Source organism: Typopeltis vanoorti, chromosome 18, assembly GCF_054136105.1.
Source record: "Typopeltis vanoorti isolate ZY-2024b chromosome 18, IOZ_Tvanoo_1.0, whole genome shotgun sequence".
NCBI classification, from domain to species: domain Eukaryota; kingdom Metazoa; phylum Arthropoda; class Arachnida; order Uropygi; family Thelyphonidae; genus Typopeltis; species Typopeltis vanoorti.
The window spans coordinates 77568523-77592978 of NC_143566.1; the positions used below are offsets into that span (position 1 = coordinate 77568523).

The 24456-nt window shown below is 38.0% G+C and overlaps 1 protein-coding gene across 1 annotated transcript in view; it reads left to right on the top strand.

Annotated features, from left to right (window-relative positions):
* The window catches only part of LOC150096829 (uncharacterized), an 82381-nt gene extending 72440 nt beyond the window's left edge, over positions 1 to 9941 (top strand). Inside the window, exon 3 of the mRNA XM_090408084.1 lies at positions 9748 to 9941. Within this exon, the coding sequence (XP_090264210.1) occupies positions 9748 to 9941 (194 nt within the window). The remainder of the gene's footprint in view (positions 1 to 9747) is intronic.
* Positions 9942 to 24456: the final 14515 nt, after the last annotated feature.

Consider the following 24456-nt stretch of genomic DNA (forward strand, 5'->3'; position numbering starts at 1 on the left):
GTATTTTAACAACCACTCCTGATATATTAATTGGTCTGTAGTTTGCTCTCTGTCTTAGAGCCACCATTGTGCAATTGAACTATATTACTTTCTTTCCACTTCCTTGTAATTTTGCCAGAGACTTAGGTTAAACAACTTCATCAGAGACAATGCTAATTCTCTTGCACATTCACATAGTACATGGGCCATCCAGTCTTGCTGCAGTGATCACATTGATATTTTTCAATATGCAAAACACATTCCATCTACTTCAATTTTGATATGTGTGTCTGTTACATCAGCAATTGCAAAATTTCCACCTGAATGATGCACTTTTGCAAAATTATCACTGAGCAACTCAACTGTTTCTTTTGCATTTGTCACCTTCCTACCATCTGCATTGTTTAAAGTGATCCTTCTATAGTCATTTTTCCTCTTACTTGGTACATAATGAAAAAAACTCTTTTGGGTTTACTTTGGTCTGCTTAGCTAATTTTTTTTTCATAATTTGATTTGGCCTTTCTAACCATACTACTCATCCTTCTTGCTTGCATTTTACACTCCTCCTGAGTATTCTGAATTCTGATCACCTTTTTCTTTATATTCCCTCCACAGTGTTTTTGTTTTTTTGCAGCTCTTGCTCTACTCATCCACTTAATCCCTATTTGGTTAATGTCCTGACCTTGAGTATGCAGTCTGATACTGCTTCTCTCAAACAATTTCAGACCCTTTTCCACGCACTGCTGACATTCTTTCCTTGTGGCTTCTCAAGGCATGGCATCATCCACAATGACTCTCAAGCCTGTCATAATTACTGTTTTATAGTTCAACATAAACCCTTTCTTGCAAGAGAACTCCACATGTTTGGCAATTTCCTGAACAAGAATGCATGGTCACTCTCCCCAATTGGAGGCAGTGTCATCTACCTTGGTTATGGATATATCTTCTGATGCTGTTACCAGATCCAACACTCTCAAACCTCTGGTCCTCCTCTATAACATGTTTCAGGTAGTTATCCCTTGGCAACTTATAAATTCCATTTCCATCTTACCGTGCCACCTTTCTTCCCTATAATTTACGTCCTCATAGTTCAAGTTTTTCATAATTATCATTATTATAGTTATCCTCTGTATTGCTATTATTAGGTTTTTGTAATGCATCTTCGAAATTTACCTGTTTGTTTACTATCGTTACATCAGCATTTTTCCTTTACCACTTCATGCAATGCAGTTCTGTATCTTAGAACATGATCATCTCACCTCTTTATATTCAATTTATTCACTTCAGCTGTGTGGTTCTGCTAAAGTGAAACTCTTGCAGTACCAGACTATTCCAATCCTGTTGAAGGAATAGTATATATATGTTATTCTCTATCAATCATCCCAACTTCGCAGCATTAATATTGACAACAACATATAAACATCAGGGAATTAAACAGTGTTTAATCATCATATGAGTTAGATTTCAAATAGAAAATAACCATCCATCATCAGTGATAAGAAATTAGGCAAATTCAAAACAAAGCAGAACTTAAAGTGGTGTGTAAAGAGAACTCTGGTTTCAGATAACTTTTTTTGAAGTAATTTATTGTATATAAGTGTGTGTTCATGAGTAAGAGTTGCTATAAAGGTTGTGTGCTTGTAGTGTTATTAGTGTGTGTGTCATGTTTTGTCTAAATTTATTTACAAATTCGTTAATATTATAGCTTAGCGTAGTAACTGGCAAAGGAAAGATGGCAGCAGCTTTGTCATTGCAGGAATTTAACTTCGACTTCAGTCGTTTTGTGAAATGTGAGATGTGCTACATGTACTCATTTGATTACATTGATAAATTGTGGATATTTAAGGCAGATGGATGGAGGGTGTGTGCGAAGTGTGAGCTGAATGAAGATTTGATGAGTGCAAATATGTTGATGGTAAAAAATGCTAGTAGCGAGAATGCCACGAGGAGAATGAGTGCTCATCTGATAGAGAAGGATGGTGTGAAAGAACAGCAAAAATATGTTAAAAAAATTATTGAAAAAGAAAACGAGTGATCCAAAAAACTTAATGGATGGTAAGAAGGACGAAAGCGATGAGAATGTGGCAGAAGGCAACAAAATAGATGAGAGTGTGGCGGAAGGCAATGGAATTGAGAGAATGAATGAAAGCAGAAATAGTGTGACACAATGTTCGAAAGCTCAAAAAATCAAAAGAATGAATGACAGTGAAAGTTTGACACAAGGATCGAAAGTACGAAAACTCGAAAGGATGAATGAGAGTGAAAGTGTGATGTAGGGTTCGAGAGTTTGAAAATTGTGAAATGAATTAAGAAAATTTAGGAAATGTATGGGAGAACGAAAATGATGAAAACAAATCATGTTGGCATAAAAGAGGTAACGAAAGACCCGTGTATGGTGACTCAATTATTAAAGGTGTGCTGGATGAGAGGATGCATAAGGGATGTTTTACTGGAGGTAGAATGAGTAGAGTGATTGAGGCATTGAATATAAGAAGGAAGAAAGAGCAAAAGTGTTGGTAGTTTTAATAGGCACAAATGACTTGACTGAGAACAAAGAGCACATCAGATTGGATATAAGGAAATTGCTTAGACAGATAAAAGAGAATAGTGTGATAGGAAAGGTAGCAAGCATGTTGCCTAGGTATGACAGTGGTGAGATGAGGTTGAGCGCAAGGATTGTGAATGATATGTTAGCTGAAATGTGTGAGGAGAAAGGAGTGCAGTTTGTTAATGTGTGAAATGAGTTTGAAGGATGAAGTGAACTATATAAGAGTGATGGGGTGCATTTGAGTGGTTTTGGTGTGAGTTGCTTGGAGAGACTGCTGCTGGAAGGTAGAGAAGTGAGTACAGAGATTGAATTTGATTAAGTGGGAAGCGATGTGGTATTCCTTTTTCTTGAAGTCAATCAAGAGAATTCCCTGACAAGCCCCAAGGATTGTTGCCATGATCTTCTTGGTGGACTGAGTGACCTTGGCTTTTCTTGACAGTGCTTTGCCAGGTTTGCACCACTCCATGGATTTCCTTTTGGAAAGAGGATCATAATAAAGGGACAACGAACTCCAGCACATCTCTCTTGATTCCCTTGGCAAAGCTCTAAAAATTTGCAGGAACAAGTCAAACGATGCTCCTTCTGATTGAAAAGATTTAGCATCACTGTTGTGAATGCTTCGAAAGACAGTTGTTATAGAAAGCCATTGTCATTAAGCAATTCCTCCTCAACAAGAGAGACATTTTCCTCAGTCATCACTTCCACATCACAAAGATCATCTTCGATGCTCTTTCTCTCCCTTCCTAGGTGAAACTGTTGAGCCCATTCCTTCATGGTAGAATATGAAGGCGAAGCTTCCCCATAAACACCATCTAATGGCTGTTTGATAGCAGTTGGAGAAAGCCCTTCTTTAGTGAAAACTTTATCACAGTGCAGTACTCAATTTTTAACAATATATCCACTTAGTGTGCCGCATGCTAGTCAAATGAGTGCCTCCAACTGAATGACGTAGTAGGTAGAGAGTTGAAACTTATATACTAACTTCTCCATGCACAATGTTTATAATTGGCTGAATTTTGCATGTCAGGACGGAAACTTTTAGAACCTACCTCATACAGTAATTGAAGCATATTTGAACAGCTTCTCTCTTGCCACTGCATGCCTTTTGTAGATCTACAAAACTTAAATATAAATATATCTTTGTATATTTTTATGATTTCTCAACTTGTCTGAAAGCAAAAATCTGATCCTGACAGCCACTATTTGGCCTGAACCTTTTTTCTTCTTCCACAGTTTTTTTTTTGCCTCAATGCTTTAAAAAACCTTACTTGGAACACAATGAAGAAATTTTTTTGTAATTTTCACATTTAGTATTTAATTTTATTTCCATTTTTACACTCTAAGCATCTAAAATTTGATCTTTGATCAGGCTTTCTGAATTATACAGTGCAGCCAATGTAAAACTTTTAAATTTTATTTGAGTATTTCTGGTAGCTTATTATCTATTCTAGTTCTTTTCCACATTTCAAGCACCTGACATCCTTTTCTGCATCAAGAATTTATATGTATTGTATTGTATTCGTCTTGAAAGTTTTATACCACTGTTCTATTATTTCTTGTTTCATTTTGCATTCTTTCAAAGTAATTACAGATATCCAAAAATCTTTAGTTCTGTTATTTCTGATCCCCTTCTCTTTCCTCCATTTGTAAGCATTTTTGATAGCTCTCAGATCATTTTCCTGATATTTATCTTTTGTATTTGTTCAGTTTCCAATATACCTCTTGTTCACTCACAGTCAGTCATTCCTCTTCCCTTTCCACTGTTCTCAAACTCTATATGATGTTACATTCACAAGGATGAATTATGTCAAATTCACAAGCAGTGCACTCCAAAGATAATCCCAAAGAGTTCTTTTGGTATGTTACAAGTAAAAAGAAGAATATTTATGGCAGAATGATTTTAATGAATGCCAATGGTAGGGAGGTAACTGAATCAGGCAAACAAGTAGAATTACTAAGTGAACATTTTGCAAAAGTATATCATCCAGGTGGAGATATTCCAGTAATGTGAGAGACAAAGATTTACATGAAAAACTGGGGTAAATGAACTGGAGGTGCATAACATATTACAGAACCTTGATGTCAATTCAGCTATGGGATTAGATGGTATACCAGCTCGAGTTTTACAAGAAGGCACTAGGGAATTGACAGTGCCTCTGATCAAGCTATTTCATCTAAGTCTCAGTTCTGGGACTTATTCCCAAGGGGAATGGAAAGAGGGGGAAATAGTTCCATTGCATAAAGGAGACTCCAAGACTGATGCAGCAAATTACCGACTGATCAGCATATTAGGAGTCATTGTCAATTTACTGGAGAAGTTGGTCAAGAGCAAAATACAGGTATGGATAGATAGAAATTGGACACTATATGGGAGCAACATAGTCTTGTGAAGGATAGATTGTGCCTCAGTAACTTATTCATGTTTTATAATACAGTGACAGCTGAGTTGGATAAAGGTAATGGATTTATAGTGATACTGCTGGACTTTGCAAAAGCTTTTGACAGGATACTATGAGGGTGGTCTGAAAAATTCTTGGCATAGACCATAGATGGCAACACTATCGGCAAGATTTTTTTTTTTTAGTTGGTACATCTGTCATAAGCATCCATATAATATTGCAAGTCATTCTATCAGGTCGTTTTTTTTATACTGCTGTCTGAAGCAAAAGTGTTGTCTGTATCCCTTGTAATGGATAAAATTGAGTATTGTGCGGTTATAAAATTCTTTGTAAAAGAAGGTTTAACGCCAAAAGAAATTCATTCAAAGTTCATAAAAGTTTATGGGCACTCTTCTCCTTAGTTTTCAACAATTAAGAAATGGGCTGCCGAGTTTAAACGTAGCCATACTAGTCTTAACACGTTCACTGCCAATCACGCGATACGAGTTCTCACCGTTCGGCCGATCATGCGTTATCGCGTGGACGCCGTTATCAAGTTTCTAAGCGAAATAGTTGCGTCGTCGCCTTGTCCTAATGCCGCCACTGTGCGGACTGCTAACATAATCAATAGACAATGGCTAGCGGCCACAGCGAAATGGCGCGTAATATTTATATTGGCCACTAGGGAAGGGATCGACTTTCGTGGAGTGAGGACAAGGCGACGACGCGACGATTTTGTATTCGTTGATTTAGCGTGCTTGAAGTTTGGTTTTTATTTATTTTGAGTATTTTTTTTTTTTTTTTTTTTTTAGTAAGTTCCCTATAAATGTTGATTTTTGATAATTATTTTTTTCTATTTGTCTGTTATTTTTAAAAATTCTATGTGATTATAAAAGACTGATAATTAAAGTTATAATTATTATATTTAAATGTTTTTTATTTGTAAAATATATAACTTATTTGACCGAATTACATATCACGCGATATCGCGTAATAGATATTTAGAGTACATAAATCCTATGTACATAATAATAAAAGCATATAAATAATATATTAACTTATTTTGAGCACAATAAAAACTAAATAAAAAAATAAAAAAAATTTGGCCACCACACGAAATTCCAATTTTCAGCTTGGCAATGAACGTGTTAAAGATGATCTATATGAAGGACATCCAAAAAGTGTAACAATACCAAAAATTATTGATCAAGTGCACGATATGGTATTGGATGACCAGCGAGTCAAAGTGTGTAAAATTGCTGAGACTATAGGCATTTCAAAAGAACATGTAGGATATATTTTGCATGAAGAATTGCAAATGAAAAAGTGGGTGCCACGCTTGCTCACAGCAGATCAAAAATGCACTCGCATGAAAATCCCTGAACAGTGCTTGGAGCATTTTTACAGGAATAAAACTGATTTTGTATGTGTCGATTTATTACTATGGATGAGACTTGGATTCACCATTGCACACCAGAATACAAACAGCAATCAAAACAGTGCACAGAAGCTGGTTGTTCAACACCAAAGAAGACAAAGTCAGTTCCATCAGCTGGAAAGGTCATGGCAATGATATTTTGGGATGCTAAAGGCATTTTGTTTATTAATTATCTTGAAAAGGGTAAAACAATAACCGGGGAATATTATTCCAATCTTTTAACCAGACTAGATGAAAAAATTTGAGAAAAGACCCGGTTTGCAGAAGAAAAAAATCATCTTTCATCAGTACCAAGCGCTAGCATCACCGTAGCACGTGGCGGTGAATTTGAGCTGTGCAGAAGAAAGTGATTTTTAATCGGTGAATAGTCCGTTTTTCTACGTTTTTGAGTGCTAAATTGTTTCTCTGAATACGAGTGTACTTTAGTGGTTGTTTTTTGGAAGTTAGTTGCTGTCGCGATATAATATATTTCGATTACCGTCGGAATCGAATGCATAACGGTGGAAGACAAAACAAAGCTAAGTTTTCATTACTGTATTTAGTTATATATGTCATTTTATTTAGTGTGCTTAAATGTTTTGTTTTGCTTGTAATTGTTTGTACTTTTTTTCTTATTTATTTAATGGAATTTATTAATTGAATAATTAACGATTACGCTACTCGGCAGTAAGGAATGATGTCGGATTCAGCTGCAGTCGCAAGTGGCATATCGCCAAGTCCTCCGCCATTTAAGAACTCTATTTCAAGCAAAAATCTCATATCTCAAGAGATATGAGATTTTTGCTTGAGGCTGTACGGAAGAAGACAGAGAGAGGAAAAATAGTGTGCGTGTTGCCTAGGTATGATAATGATGAGCTGAGCAGAAGAACGGTGATATTGAATGGTATAATAGTGAGAATGTGTGAAAAGAGAGGACTGGTATATGTGGATGTTGGAGTGCGTTTGAGGAAAGAGAGGAATTGTATGTGAGAGACCGCTTACAATTGAATGAGGAAGGACGTAGGCATCTGGAGAGATTGCTGTTCTGAACGAGTCAGTGTGTCCCAGGGAGGATGATAGCAGGGGTGGCCTCCTGTGGGAATGGATACTTGGGAGAAGGGAGACGACATCAGGTAACACTGAGCCCAGTGGAGTCTAGGAGGGATAATGCTGGGTATAGAAACAATGGCATTTATATGCTTTATACTAATGCCAGGAGTATCCGGAATAAGGGAGAAGAATTGGGGGCACAGATAGCATCAGCCTGGCCAAAAGTTATGACCTATGTCTGCTAAGAGTGGAGGTTTTGGAAGGAAGTGAGACAAATGATTTTGAGAGCATATGGTGTGAGGTAGAAGTAGGCAAGACAGGATATTTAGTGGGGTGTTGCTACAGACCCAGGAGCACAGAGGATGGGGACCAGGAGATGTTTAGACAGTTAAGTTTGGCAAGTGCAAGAAGAATGATTGTTATGGGAGTATAAATTGGAGAGAGGAAGTTGTATATCGTTCCCCCATACACACTTGTTGATACCTATCAGATATCTAATCTCCAATCCAATGCACCAATCTAATATTTAACCCTATCCACTCCAGTTTGACTATCAACTTATCATGCAGTAATCTATCAAAAAGCTTTGCGAAATAAAAATATATTACTGTGTATCCTTCTCCTCTGTCTATGGAAGCAGTCATCTTATTGTAATAAGTAAGTAGATTACTAAAACATGACCTCTCTTCGATCCTTTTGTCATGCTATTTCCGGTTTCTTTCGTTCTCTCAATTTTGTTTCCTTCTGCCACATTCACCTCACTTTCGTTCTTTTTACCATCGATTATGGTTTTCAAATCACTCGTTTTTTTCAATGCTTTCTTAACCATTTTTTGCCTTCTTTCACACGTTTCTCCTTTGAACACACTCATTCTTCCTGCGACATTCTCGCTACTAACACTTTCTGTCATCAAATTCATATTAGCACTCATCAAATCCTCATTTAGCTCACACTTTGCTCATACCCTCCTTTCATCAGCCGTAAATGTCCACAAACTATCTATGTAATCAAAAGAATACATGCAGCACACCTCGCACTTCATGTAATGACTGAAGTCTAAGTTAAAGTCATGCAATGATAAAGCCACCGCCATCTTTCCTCTGCCAGTTACTACTCTAAGCGCCAAAAACAACAAATGTGTAATTAAGTTTAAGCAAAATATTCCACACTGATAATACTAGTAGCACACAACTTTTATAGCAGCTCTTACTCAAACAATCACTCATATACAATTAATTATTTCAAGAATAACTTATCTGAATCTGGAGCTCTTCTTACACACCTTTGCTACTGTTGCCTCATGAGCACCTTCCCAATTACGGCTCATATGGATTACTGTGCACAGATTTGGTTTTCAAAAGGATGAAGAGATGCTGTCCATTATTCAGAGGCACTTGACCAAAACAGTTTCTGGTCTCTGGAATGTTGAATATGAAGAAAGGTTGAGGCAATACAATTTGCAGAGTCTAGTGGATAGGAGGAAGAGGGGGGGGGGTGATATGATAGAGATGAAGTTAGTAAGTGGTTTGTTATTAGGATTACCATATTCTAAAATGCCAAAATGCTGACACCTATGAGTAGTTTGCTCGCCCTGGATGGGCATGGAGATTATGCATCGTTGCAGCCCATGCATATTTTTCACTAGACCTAATTTTCTTTAGCAGTTCTTTGTTTCGACACAAATAGCTGAACATATTTTTACATGTAAAATGTCTGTAATTAAATTTAACTATAGCAAGTCCTTTCACAGATTCTATGGTAAGTCTATTTCTTTTCTTGGTCAAAATACGGATATATCCACATAAATACTGACAAATAGGTAACCCTATTTGTTATAGGATCTATGTTGTAGAGGTTTTTTATAAAATGGTGGGAGATCAGGGGAGAACAAGAGGTCATAGGTAGAAGCTGTGTAAGTAGGGTGTGTGAGCAGGGGGGGGGGCAGGTTTTTTGCATAGGGAATTGTGAATGATTGGAATGCATTGCCTGAGAACATGGTGTCTGCAGAGAATTTGAATTGTTTAAGATGCAGTATGATGAACTGTGTGTGACAAAAGGGTCCTTCTAGATGAGCCTTTGACCCCACGAGGTCTTAGGATAATAATAATAATAATATTTGTTATAATAATAAGGTGCAATTTGTTAAAGAAATCTCAAATTTCTTGTCTATCCCTGGATTGACATTAGGTCAGATGCTGTGATTGATATATATATATATATATATATATATATGCAATGCATATAGCAGTTATTGTTGAAATAGTTGTTGGTAATGGATGGAATTCAGCATCCAGTTGTTATCCTTTTATTAGATATTAGATATTTCTGTCTGAGATGACGAATTTAGATTATTAATTTTCTTTCTTTTATTATAGACATCTATAACATAACCCATGTGAATCCTTCATCTCCACTGACTTTGAAAAGTCATTCACAGCATTCTCCTGAAAGTGACCAGAATGACTATTTTAATTTTGACTTGTCTTCAAATTACTTAGAAGAGAGATCACTGCAAGATTATCTTCCAACATGGGCCATTAATGAAGAATTGGAAATTTCTGATAACTAGACTGTTTTTGGATTTTCAAAAGTACATGCTGGTAATTGGTGCTTGTAAAAGAAGTTCAGTATTAATAGAATATTTTTATTATTATTATTCAGGCCTCCATGGAGTCAAAAGACTCATCATGGGAGGTCCTTCCTAAGAACATAAAGTCTGCCAAGACTCGTCGAGGGGAGGTCCCCCCCCCTAAGAAACACAAAGTCTATCATACCACTCCTTAAAACTCATTGACTGTTCTCGCTCTCACCACTCCATCAGGCAATGCATTCCACGGTTCAACCACCCTCCATGCAAAGAAACCACTCCTCACCCTCTTGCTCACAGTTTCCTTTTATAACTTCCAGGGATGGCATCTTGTCATCACTCCCTCCCGCTGTTCAACCAAGCGAAAGAACTCCCCAGTGTCAACCCTGTAACAACCTCTCAACAGTTTAAAAGTCTCAATCATATCACCTCTCCTTCTTCTATCCACCAAACTCTGCAGTCCACATGCTCTCAGCCGATCCTCATAACTATCCTTGTACAGTCCTGAAACCATCTTTGTCATCCGTCTCTGTACCCTTTCCACAGTTAATTTATCCCCCTTCAAATCCTGGGGACCAAATCTGAGAACAGTAGTCTAAGTGTGGTCTAATCAGAGACTTATACAACGGAATGATAACCCTTTATCTCTGCAGGTCAGTGTCCTTCTCATAATTGCAATCCTCTGTGTTACCTTCACCACCTTTGCAATATGTCCCCTAAATTTCAGGTTTCTATCAATCATCAACCCCATATCTCTTGTCTCCCCTACTTCCTCCAGTATAACTCCTCCCATAGAGTATGCAGTGTCCCATCGATGTTTCCCAAACCTCAAGACCTGACATTTTGCTGCAATAAACCGAAATCCTCATTCATTTGCCCATCTATCTAGCTTATTCAAATCCTCTTGCAGGGCTACCACATCTGCACTATTACTAATAATCCTTCCCAGCTTCGCATCATCTGCAAACATCTGAATATCCCCTTGCAATCCTCTGGCAATGTCATTGATATAAAGGTTAAACAATATAGATCCTAGTACTGAGCCCTGTGTGACCCCACTTGTAACCTTCTGCCTCCTTGAAACTGCTCCACCATACACAACTCTCTGATACCTATCAGACAGCCAATCCTGAATCCAATTGACCAATCTGACATCCAGATCCATGTGCTGCAATTTAAATATCAGCTTATCATGTGGCACCCTGTCAAATGCCTTCGCTAAGTCTAAGAAAATTGCAGTATATGCCTTTCTCTCATCTAATGTTCTTGTAACATTATTATAAAAGGCTAGCATATTGCTAAAACAAGAGCGCCCTTTCATAAATCCATATTGACTCTCACAGATAACATTACCCTCATCTGTCCAATTTTTGTCAATTTAAATAAAATAATAATTTTGAAAATTAAGACAATTTAATTAACAGTATTATAAGAGGAGAAAGTAATGTGTTTATGTCAGTTATAAAACTGACAGAAAAAGAATATTATTAGAATTTGAAGGCAATACTCATACCTATTATCTTTAAAGACTAGACAGCAATTATTTTAAAATTAAAGAATATTAAATTGTTTAATTTTTAAAGGTACATGATTATAAATAATAAATTACATGATAACCACAGTAATTAGCTTTAATGAAATGAAAGTACAGATATTGTGTACTGAAAATAATAGCACATTCAGTGGGTAGAAAAAAGCAATCAAAGGAAACAGATTACAAATACATACAGCAGCCGGTGGCTTACCAATTAAAAACTTATTTATAATTATTTATAATATTAACTTGGGTGAACATTAACTGTATTTATTAAAATATATGGTATAGAGAAAATGGGATTACTGAAATCAATGTTTTTTAAAAATGACATATAGGGAGAGAGAGAAAGAATGAGGTGCTACCAAAAGTTCCCAGACTACCTGAAAAACTGTGTATACTTTGAATCTTAGAATGTAGTGTCAAATCTTTATTTATTTAAAGTAGTCCTCTTGTGAAATTATGTGTTTATTTCCCCCCCCCCCCCCAACCACTGTTTCAATACTGCCTGCTATCTAGTCTGGATATAAGAAATGTCCTCAAATTGTCATTGAAGCTGCAAGCTTCAGTTTCATCTTAGGTTTAAAAAAAAAGTCATAAAAAAAGCAAGGTACTGTGTTTGGGAATTACAGAGGGTGTGGAATCACAGCTGCATTATTTAAAAAAAAAAAAAAAAACTATTTCAGAGGTGAATTTGTGTGCAGGCATTCCTGAGGCAAGTGAGTGTGAGGACCAAGTGCAGAAGCTAGTCTCTCAAGCAAAAATTTTGAATAAGGTAGTCAGTTCAGGAAGAAAAGGTGGGTGGGGGCCTAAAGGGATGCAGCAGTTTCTATATAGTTATGCTAGAAGTATCAGGAACAAGAGGGATGAGTTTTTGGCATTGGTTAGTGCAATCTCACCAAACGTTATAGGCATTAATGAGATTTGGCTAACAGCAGTTGATGTACACCATTCAAAACAATTAGAGGATAATTTACAAAGGTAACACATTTATTTTGAAATATTCTTAACATACAACAGTGTAGAACATGGAGTTGTCTACAAAATCATGTTAAGACTTGTCAAAACGTGTCTTCTGTATTAGCATGTGAGGGGTATAAAAGCTTGGCTTGTTGCGATCGCTTCCACAGTGCATATTCATTACTTCAATTGTAAACTTTTGTCACCTACCACCCATTATTTTGTTAAAAATGGCAGAGCAACATGATATCTGGGAATCCATGGCTTGGAGAGCTATTAGTCAATTAGAAGCTGGACAAACACAGCAAGTTGTCGCTCAAGTGTGTTGTGTATCTCAAAGCATAATTTTGCAACTTCGGAATCACTTTCTGGAGATGTTTGCCAAAGACAAGGTCAAGGTCGCCCATCACCAAGATCATCTCCAAGAGACGATCAGTATTCGCCATTACTTGCCAGAAGAAATCGAATACTTAATGCAACACAAATTTGAAGTGAGCGTGCCGCAACAACAGGGAGGCTGGTATCGACACAGATACGAAACTGTCTTCATGCCATAGGTGTATCTGCTCAAAGACCAATGGTTTGCATTCCACTTACTGCAAATCACAAAAGAGCCTGAAGAATTTTAGCACAGGAACATGGCAATTGGTCAAATGAGGATTGGGCTTGTGTACTTTTCAGTGACGAGTCCAGGTTCAGTCTGCAACCAGATAACCGACGTACTTGATATAGCGTGAAATTGGAACAAGAAATAATCTGCAGTTTGTTCATGAAAGACCTCAACATCAAGGTGGGAATTTGATGGTAATACTGATCTCTATTTTATCAGAAACAGTTCTTTAACAGCCCAAAGGTATCACGATGAGATTTTGGAACCTCTAGTTTGCTCATATGCTGCTGCAATTGGCCAAGAATTAATTTTTTTGGATGACTATGCCCGTTTACACCATGCAAATTTAGTACAAGAGTCGTCTGAGGAAGAAGGTATTGAAGGAATGGACTGGTCTGCCTGTTCACCGGATTTTAATCCAATCGCACATGCCTGGAATACTTTAGATAGGAGCGTTTCTGCTTGATTGGTGCCACCACGGTTGCTTTAAGAGCTCAAAATTGCTCTCGCAGAAGAGTGGGGAAATATCCCACAAGAATTGTTTGATCGTCTTATCTGGTCCATGCAATCAAGATGTACCATTGTTTTGACTGTTAATGGAGTCCATACGCCCTATTAAAAAATTAACAAAATCATTTTGGGCTATTCTTGTTGTTATTCTTGTTAAAATTATTTCATGCTAAAATGTATAATTTGTTAAATTTGTAATAAATATCGATTATTTAAAACAATATCCCATGAATTATACCCTATCCATTAAGTAAGAAATATTTATTCATGTGTAATGTACACAACAGTTATAATAATTTGCTGAAATTTATAATTATCCACCAGACTCTAAAATATCCTCTAATTAATTAAGAGGGAGATGTTAAATCCCGTTTTTATTTTAACTTAAAATTTTAATTTTTAATAAATAAACTTTTAATTTAACATCTCCCTTTTAATTAACAAATTCGCCGGTAAAATAGCCTTTCGGCTTATTATCTTTATATCCTCTAATTGTTTTGAGCAGTGTAGTTACAGGGCTTGAATGTGAAAAGTTTAGTATTTTCAGGAAAGACAGAGAAGATAGGATGGAGGGGGGATACCGCTGATGATAGCAGAAGAATTGCAGCCAAAGAGAATAGGAGATAGGCGGAATGGTGGCTATTCATTTGAAGCAATCTGGTGTGAGATCAAGGCCAGTAAGACAAAATATACTGTCTGGTTGTTGCTATATGCCAGGGAATTCCATGGATGATCTGGAAGACATGCATCTGTAAATTAGTACAATGAGTACAAGTCAAGTATTCATTATGGAAGACTTCAACTGGAAGGAAGAAAGATCACATAGCAGTAAGGAAATGGAATTTATACACTTACTGAGAGATAATTACTCGAGACAGCATGTGATGGAAGGAAATATGGGGGTGCGAGAGTATTGGACCTAGTCATCAGATAAGAAGAGCTATCCATAATCAAAGCGGCCAATTTTGCTCAGATTGGCAAAAGTTACGATGCACTCTTGACTTGAGAGATTGTAAAACATGTGGAATATTCTGTCAAGAAGGAGTATATGTCAAACTACAAGGCAGGTGATTATGACAAGCTTAGGAGGAAGCTTAAATCTGTGCCATGACATAAAACACTACAGGGGAAGGATGTTAGTAGTGCATGGGAGATAGTTAAGGGTCATCTAGAGGAACCAGTTAAATTACCTTGGGTAAGGAGGGTTAATTGGGTAGGAGTTAGATGGATGAGTAATATCATTAAGCATGAGTGACAGAAGAAGAAAATGCTGTGCATGGTATATAAGGAGAAAGGTGACCAGCAAACTCATGAAAAGTACAGGGCTCAGGCAAGAAAGGTGAACAGCATGACACGGAAGGCAAAATCAGAATATAAGAAGAATCTAGCCAAGCAGGCCAAAGGAAATTCCAAAGAGTTCTTTTATTATGTGGCAAGTAAGAGGAAGAATGAATATAGAAGATTAACCTTAATGAGTGATGATGGAAGAGGTGACAGAATCAGATAAAATAGTTGAGTCACTGAGTTACCACTTTGCAAGGATATATAATCGAAGTGAGGTTACTGCTTTAACCTATGTGACAGACACTAATGTGGGATCAGAGCTGGATGAGTTGGAGGTTCTTAGGATATTGCAGAAGCTCAATGTAAATACAGCTGTAGGATTAGATGGAATATCAGCTACGGTTTTGCAAGAATGTGCAAGGGAACTGACAATGCCAAGAGAACTGATAATGCCTCTGGCAGTGCTCTTTAATTTTAATCTCAGCTCTGGTAGAGTTCCACAAAATAATTCCTTTGTATAAGGGAGGTTCTAAAAACGCAGTAGCAAATTATATACCAATCAGTATCTAAGGTGGGGTGGTAAAAGTACTGGAAAAATTGGTCAAAAAGAGAATTCAAGAATGGGTGGATAAACATATGATACTATATGAGGGGCAACAGATTTTTGTGCAGGGTAGGTCATGCCTTATTAATTTACCAAATTTTTTTTAAATAGAGTAACATCCTAGTTGGATAAAGAAAATGGCTACACGATGATTCTGCTGGATTTTGCAAAAGTATTTGACAGAATACCCCATGGAATTCTATTACACAAATTAGAACAAATAGGGATAGATATGACACTGGTTATGTGGATAAGAGGGGTACTGCTGGACAGATATAAAAAAAGTGGTATATGAAGAGGCAAAATCAAGGATATAACAAGAAACTAGTGGTGTGCTGCAAGAAAATATTATTATTATTACTATTATTACAGGCAGCTCCAAGGAGTCCTCAGACTCATCGAGGGAGACCCAAATCATCTCAAGAACAACTATTCAACATTCACACAGTATCTATCATACTTCATCTTGAACTCATTTACAGTCATGGCACCCACAACAGACTCTGGCAGCTTATTCCACTCATTTACCACTCTCCAAGTAAAAAAAGAACCTAGCTCTAACACCCTTGCTAACCACACACTTACCAAGCTACCATGGATGGCCCTAGTCCTCCCACTACCAGTCCTATTCTCAAAAATATCTTCTGAATTAATCTTATAGAAACCCTTCAGTAATTTGAATGTCTCAATCATATCACCCCTTTTCTGCCTATCAATCTTCTGCAGCCCACAAATCTTCAACCTGTTCTCATAAGGTTCATTCAATAGTCCTGCTATTATCTTGGTTACTCGTCTCTGGATCCTCTACACCATCTCCACATCAAGAAGAAACCCTGGTGCCCATATCTGGGCACAGTAGTCTAGATGGGATCTTATCAAGGCTAGATACAGAGGAACAATAACCTGTTTGTCTCTGCTCGTTAAAGTGTTCTTCAGCAACCAAGTGATTTGATGAGCTGATTTTGTCACTTTTGCAATGTGTCCCCTTAAACCTCAACTCCCTATCCACCAACACTCCCAAATCCCTGGCCTTGTCAATCTCCTGGAGTACACTTCCACCAATGTAATATACTGCTGCTAATCTTTTCACCTCAAAATGCAAAACCTTACATTTTTTCACATTAAATTGACATCCATTCTCTTTAGCCCAGTCCTCCAAACTATCCAAATCATCCTGTAAAATTTTGACATCCTGTGCACTCACAATTGCTCTATCCAACTTTGCATCATCAGCAAACAAGTGAACACTTCCTCTCAGATCCTTTCCTATATCATTGATGAACAAATTGAAAAGTAGTGATCCAAGAACAGAGTCCTGCAGCACACCACTAGTCACAAGCTGTCTTTTAGACTCAACTCCTGAATAAACCACTCTCTGGTATCTCTCCATCAACCACCCTCCTATCCATCTCACCAACCCTATATCCATCCCGATATCCTGCAGTTTACTGATTAGAATTCCATGTGGTATCCTGTCAAAGGCCTTAGCAAGGTCCAGTAGAATCATTGTAAACCCATTACTCTTATCCAGTTCAGCCGTCACTGTGTTATAAAATGTGAGCAAGTTACTGAGGCATGATCTACCCTTCACAAAACCATGCTTGCCCACATACAGTATCCCATTTTCATCTATCCATTCGTGTATTTTCCTCTTGACTATTTTCTCCAAGACCTTGCCAATGATTCCTGATATGCTCATCGGTCAGTAATTTACAACAGCAGTCTTGGTACCTCCTTTATGCAGTGGAACTATTTCCCCTCTTTCCACCTCCTCAGGACTAACCCAGACCCGAGACTCAAATTAAACAAAATGGTCAAAGGCACTGACAATTCTTTAGCCACTTTTCGTACGACACGAGCTGATATACCATTCAATCCCGCAGATGAATTGACATTGAGGTTTTGTAATAGACTATTTACTTCCACTTCATTCACCACAATTCCCGTATAAGCTGTTGGTTCTTCCATTTCTGCAATGTCCCCATCTGGATAATATACTCTTGCAAAGTGTTCACTCAGTAATTCTACTATATCAACTGATTTGGTTACCTCCCTACCATCAGCATTCTTTAAAATCAATCTGCCGTATACATTATTTCTTTTACTTGCAACATATTGAAAAAACTGCTTGGGATTCTCTTCAGCCTGCATGGCTAATGTTCTTTCGTAATCCTTTTTTGCTTTTCTTACCACACTCGTTACCCTTTCAGCCTGGACTTTATACCGTTCATGTGCCTGCAGGTCACGTTTCTCCTTAAATTACCTCCACAGTTGTTTCTTTTTTTGCAGCTCAAGATTAATGGTGTTATTCATCCATTTAATCCCTACTTGATTTATTATTCGGACTCTAGGTATACAGTCAGCCATTGCCTCCTGCAAACACTCCTTAACCACCTCCCATCCACTATCAACTTCTAGCCCTTGCAGTTGTACATGCCATTGCACTGAACTAGTCAAACTCCTAAGCTTGTCATACTCACCAGCCCGAGAATTCCAGATGTACCGTGTCTTAATTGTAAATTCCACACCTTTAGCCATATCCCAAGTCAAGACCCTATGATCACTCTCACCAATTTGTGGCAATGTGGTCATATTCATTACAGTCAAATCCTCAGATGTAATTACTAGGTCAAGCACTTTCTGACCCCTAGTATTTTCCATTACATGTTGTTGCAGATAGTTATCCCTTAATAACCGCATAAAATCCAATTCCTTCCTCCCATGTCCTCTCCACCTTCCAATGAATGTTACCATAATTGAAATCTCCTGTAATAATTACCCTCCTTCCACTCATTTCTTCTATTTGCTTATGCATACTATCTCCACCATCTAATCCATCACCTGGTCTATATCAGCACCCAATTGTATATTTTGTTCTTCTAGCCTCAATCTCACACCAAATGGCCTCAAATATGCTCTTTTCTCTATACTGCAATTCAACTTCTATTCTCCTTGGATTCAGCTCATCAGCTATCATCAATAATACTCCTCCCCGCATTTTATTCTCCCTGTCACTCCTGAACACACTATACTCCTCACATTCAATCTCATCATCTTCCTTATACCCTCTTTTACCTTGCAGTGTCGAGGGTCCACTGATCATCGGATCTCACTCCGTTTACAGGATAAGGTGGTCAGCCTTATGTCTCGGTGTATCCTATGGCCTGTAGTGTTGAGTTCTCAAGGCCAGTTTGCCTGCTTTGCGGGATGAAAAACCCCAGAATAAACTGGGGAAAAAACCCTGCTGTCCACGCCCATGACTGGCTAACTTGGCTATGGCTGAGGAAGATCCTTCAGCTCCTCATGTCACCGACGGGAATCGAACCTAGGACACTCCTTCCACTAGGCTAACCGTGCGGACGTCACATTCAATCCCACTAGCTATATCATCTTCAGTCAGCCATGTTTCACTAATGCCGCCTGTGGTCTGGAAGTGCCAACCAAGGCCAAAAATTCTTCCTTCTTGTTCTTAATACTCCTAGCATTAGTATACATGAATTGCAGAAGCCCATTAGTCCCATCCCTATCTTGATGCCTTATACTAACTATCCCATTCCGATTTGTTGTCCTTCTTATTCGCTCAGGCATATTATACTCATTCATACATTCAACTGCCTCCCTAAGGTCTGCATATCTATCCCCCCCCTTAATAAATCTAGTTTCCCTGATTCTGCACATCCACTTCATTCAACAACACTTTTTCACGTCTCCTTACACCAAATCCATTCAAATACAAACCATCCATCTTATATAGATCCTTTCGCCTATCGAACTCACTCCACACATCCACAAATTCCACACCACTAATCCTGCATAACCCGCTCATAAAGTCATTAGCAATTATGGCCCTCTTCCTAAACTCTTCACTGTCATACCACGGCAACAGACTAACGATCCTAACTCTCTCACTCTTCTCTTTTGCTACCTCAAGCAATTCCTTCAGGTCCTATATCATATTCATGTTATCTCCTTTCAAATCATTCGTACCTGCCACCACTATCATTTCTTTTACCCTTTGCTTTTGCTCCCTAATAGACTCACGTCCTTAATTGTCACACCAGGTTGGTATGATTTTGTCAAACTCTCAACTATCACACCTCGTACTAACGAATCTCCACACAGCACTCGCTCCTTCATTCTGTTTACGTTCACAATCATACTCTTATTTTTTTATCATACTTTTTTTTATTGGCTGATACCAGTAGACTGCATACCAGTATGCACAAATGTATACTCAGTAGACATTTGTGCATACGCTCCAGCTGCTGCTTTGCCCTATGTATCATCCTGCTCAACCGTACGATCTCACTCATTGCATCTATCTCATCTTTTTTATTATCTGTTAAACCATTCATTTGCTCTGTATTATTACCTTCATTCTCACTTTCAACGCCGCCCTCACAGCTCTCTCTGGTACAACCTCGCAATTTCTTATCATATCGCTATTTTCTACATTCTGACATTCAACAGAAATATCATACTCACGACCTGAAACATACTTTAATTCCTCATTTTCCTTACATTTTCTGCACACATTCACTCCACTATGATCATCTAACCAGACTCCAACTGCTGATCAAAATATTCAGTTGATTGCTGATGATGCAAAATTAAGGTGATATGGAGAGCTTGCAGGACAATTTAAATAGGCTGTTAGTATGGGCAAAGGATAATTGAGTGTCAGTTAAATGTGAAGAAATGTAAAGTTATGCATTTTGCAATAAATTAATTACAAGCTGTGTACAACATTGATGGAACTGTACTCCAGGAAATAGATGACGCTAGAGATTTACGGCTGGTGGTAGGCATATAGTTAAAATTTAGACGACATATTGCTAAGATTATGAGTTTGAAGGATGACGTGAACTGTATTGGAGCGATGAACTACATTTCAGTGGTTATGGTGTGAGTCACTTGGAGAGACTGCTGCTGGAAGGTAGAGAAGTAATAATGAGTACAGATAATGAATCAGATCAAGTGGGAAGTGATGTGGAAGAGCATTGGAGTACGACAGGAGAGATTGAAGAGGTAGTTATGAATGAGGAAGTGAGTGGCATGGGTGAGTGGTATCGAAAAATGAGAGAATGGGGTGCAAGATGAACAGGGAAACTGGGAGGCTCAGGGTGGACTGGGGGTAGGCAGCGTGAGAAAGGTGGATGCTCCAAGAGGATGTGTAGAGAGGAAAGAAATGGGATGACCTGGGATCGAGAGGAAACAGTTGGAATTGAAGAGGGTTCTAAAATGAATAAGCAGAAAGGGAAACGGCCCCAGTTGAGTATGGAGAGATCACATCGAATGAGTGGTATCAGTGGAACTAGCTGTAGATACAGGAATGACCTATTGGGTTTGTATACAAATGTTAGAAGTGTAAGAAACAAGGCAGATGAAATGGTTGCATTAATTGAGTCCATTTGCCCAAAAATTGTTGGAATAAGTGAGAGATGGTTAGACAAGGACGACATCCTGACAGGAATAGAGATGGAAGGGTATGATGTTTGTGAGGATAGAAGGGGTAAAAAGGGAGGAGGAGTGCAATTGATGATAGAGAAAGAGCTATGTCCATACAAAGTAGAGATGCAAGAGGGAAATAGTGCCAGTGGTTTTGAAGCAGTATGGCGTGAGATAGAGGTGAATGGAATGAAATACTTGATTGGATGTTGTTATAGACCAGGAAATGTGGATAGTAGTCAGTATGAAATGTATAATCAAATGAGAAAAGAGTGATCATTATGGGCGATTTTAATTATGGTAATATACACTGGAATGATGAGATAGCGACTGTAAGTAAAGAAAATGAGTTTCTTGAATTTTTGAGGGATAACCACCTCAGACATTATGTAACACAGGGCACACGAGGATTGAGGGTCTTGGATTTGGTCATCTCATTAGAGGATGTAATTATAAATGAAGTGTCAAATCACCCACCACTTGGTGAGAGTGACCATGAGGTGATTACCTGGGTTGTTGCCAGGAGTGTTGAGGACCTCTGTAAGAAAAGGGTAGATTTGGAACTACAAGGGGGGGGGTGAATATGAAGGGCTCAGGATACAGCTTACAGGTGTAACATAGAATGAGCAGTTAGCTGGAAAAGTGACCTTGGGGGATTTTCAAAAACTATCTAGTAGATGCAATGTCTAAATGTATTCCAAGGGTGAGAAGGTTAAATAAGGTAGGTGTGAAATGGATGACTAAAGAGATTCAGCATGCGATACAGAGAAAAAGGGCATTATGGAGGCAGCATAAGAGAAGTGGAAATAATCAGCTCCATGAGGACTACAAAGACCAGGAAAGGTGGGTGACTTGGTTGGTAAGGGTAGCTAAAGAGAGGTATGAACAGCAGTTAGCTAATGAAGCCAAAAAGAATCCTAAGGAGTTCTTTCGATATGTAGCCAGCAAATGAAAGAATGATTATGGAAGGATGACATTGATTGGAGAAAAGGGTATAAAGGTGTGGTGGAAATACTTAATGAGCAGTTCATAAAGGTCTTTCAATCTTGTGAATGTGACTTCATGGAGAGATTGAGAGCATTTGATAATGGGGAAGAGAGACTGATTGTAATTGAGCAAGAGGTGTATGGGGAGTTGAGTAAGCTAGATGTTAATAAGGCTGTGGAACTTCATAATATATCACCACGTATTCTGAAGGAATGTGCCAGGGAGTTGATACTGGCCTTGAGATATTTTTTTAATACGAGTCTTGCACTGGGTCAAGTTCCTAAGGAGTGGAAGGAGGGCAAGATTGTTCCACTTCATAAAGGAAGTGATAGAACTCAAGCATCAAACTATAGGCCTATAGTTTGTAGTTGAGGTTAAGTTGTTGGAGAAGCTTGTTAGAACTAGGATCCAAAATTGGGTTGACAACAATGGTATTATCTTTGATGTACAGCATGGATTTACTAAAGGGAGGTCATGTTTTAGTAATTTACTTACTTATTACAATAAGGTGACTGCTTCCATGGACAGAGGAGAAGGATACACAGTAATATAGTTAGATTTTGCAAAGGCTTTTGATAGATTACCATATGATATTTTAATAGTCAAACTTTAGTTTGGTGCATTGGATTAGAGGCTGGTTATCTGATAGGCAGGACCGGCCTTCTCTATAAAGGGGCCCAGGTGCAAGAAACCTTTTGGGGCCCTAAAATATTTTTCAAAGGTAAAAATTAAAGAATTCGAAATAAAACGTATTGTAAAACCTCTTACCCAAATGATCGCAAATGTGTACCGACTGTGCCCACTCGATCATGGAGCCCAGGTGCATTGCACCCCCCCCTCGAGATGGCCAACCCTGCTGATAGGTATCAACAAGTTGTGTATGGGGGGAACGATATCCAGGAAAAGGAAAGTTACTAGTGGTATGCCTCGGGTGTCTGTTTTAGGGCCATTGCTGTTTAACTTGTATATTAATGATATTGGAGAAGATTTGGATGGAGATATTCAGTTGTTTGTAGATGATGCAAAGTTGGGACGAACCATGAAGAGTAGAGAAGATGTTGTGGCCTTACAAGAAGACTTGAATAGACTGAGTGATTGGGCATGGGAATGTGAGTTCAATGTTGCAAAATGTAAGGTTTTAAAATTTGAAAAACAAAAATGGGATTCAGAATTTATGCTTTGTGAATTTGGAGGAAAGATTTGGTAGTGATAGTGGATAAGAATCTGAAATTTAGGGGCACATAGTGAAAATTGTGAAGATTGAGAAGATGCAAGTTGACAGGAGGAAGAGGGGAGATGTGATAGAGATCTACAAATTCGTAAGGGTTTGTTATAGGATCAATGCTGGAGAGGTTCCACACAAAACAGTGGATGATCAGTGGAGAACCAGAGTTCATCCCTGGAAACTGTATAAAGACGGTGTGAGTAGGGGAGTGAGAAGCAGGTTTCTTTCGTGCAGAGTTGTGAATGATTGGAATGCATTGCCTGAGAATATGGTGCTTGGAGAGAATTTGAGTGTGTTTAAAGCACGGTGTTATATCTTTTATGTCTGTGTGACTATGTGACTGCCTGATCGTTATATCTTTAATTGTCTTTACTTTAGCCTTAAACATAAATTTTTGTATCACTTTATATCAGATATGCGTTTGCCGACGAATTTATATTTATTAAAGACTGCGACAGCCGGCAACTAAATTCTGATATGTCATCCAAGAATATTTAAAAAATGTAGGGATCAAGAAGTAAGCAGTCGTGGTCCCAATTCTTCTATCACTAATGGTTTCCCCTTAAATGCATGGTACGAAATTTTCCAAATGGTAGCTCAAATCCGCAGAAATGATGACAAACTCATTTGATTATATTTTAAGAAACACATTTATTATTGCACAAAGACAAGTATACATGTTAATCAAATCCTTAATCTTAAAAGAGTCTGGGTTCCCTTTACTTAATTAATCACAAACAAAACCTCTATACTATAGTCCCTTACTTGACATAAATTCCTCACTTCTAAACGTACATCTATTCTCAGACTCTTATAACTAAGTTACCTAATGTTATCACACATGTAATATTTCATATATACACAAGACAGCTCAATACTTCTGACATGAATTTCTCTAGGATTCTTAATCTTACTTAATCCCCCCCCCTCCAAAATTTTAGTTAACAATCAGTTACGTTCTGACCATATAACATTACTGTTCTTAAATCACACAAACAGTTCGGAACCTTGGCCTCCTGTTCGGCTGGAGCCAAATATGCTTCCTTCTCAACTGTAGACAGAATTGTCCAAATCGCAGACTGTTCCTATAACACTACACAGAAATAGCATGCTTCCTTAACTTCTGTTTCCTTACTCTTCGGTTACTTTAATTCAACATTTAACATAAGAAAATCTTCCGCTTACCGTTGTTGCCTTGAACTAGATACTTTGGTCGGCTTACTGTACCTTCACTAATGGCGGTCTTGCTATTCCTTTGTTTCCATACAAACCGAAAAACACTCATACACAGATTTGAACACTGACGTTGATTTCATCAGTGGCTCTTTCTTCTTA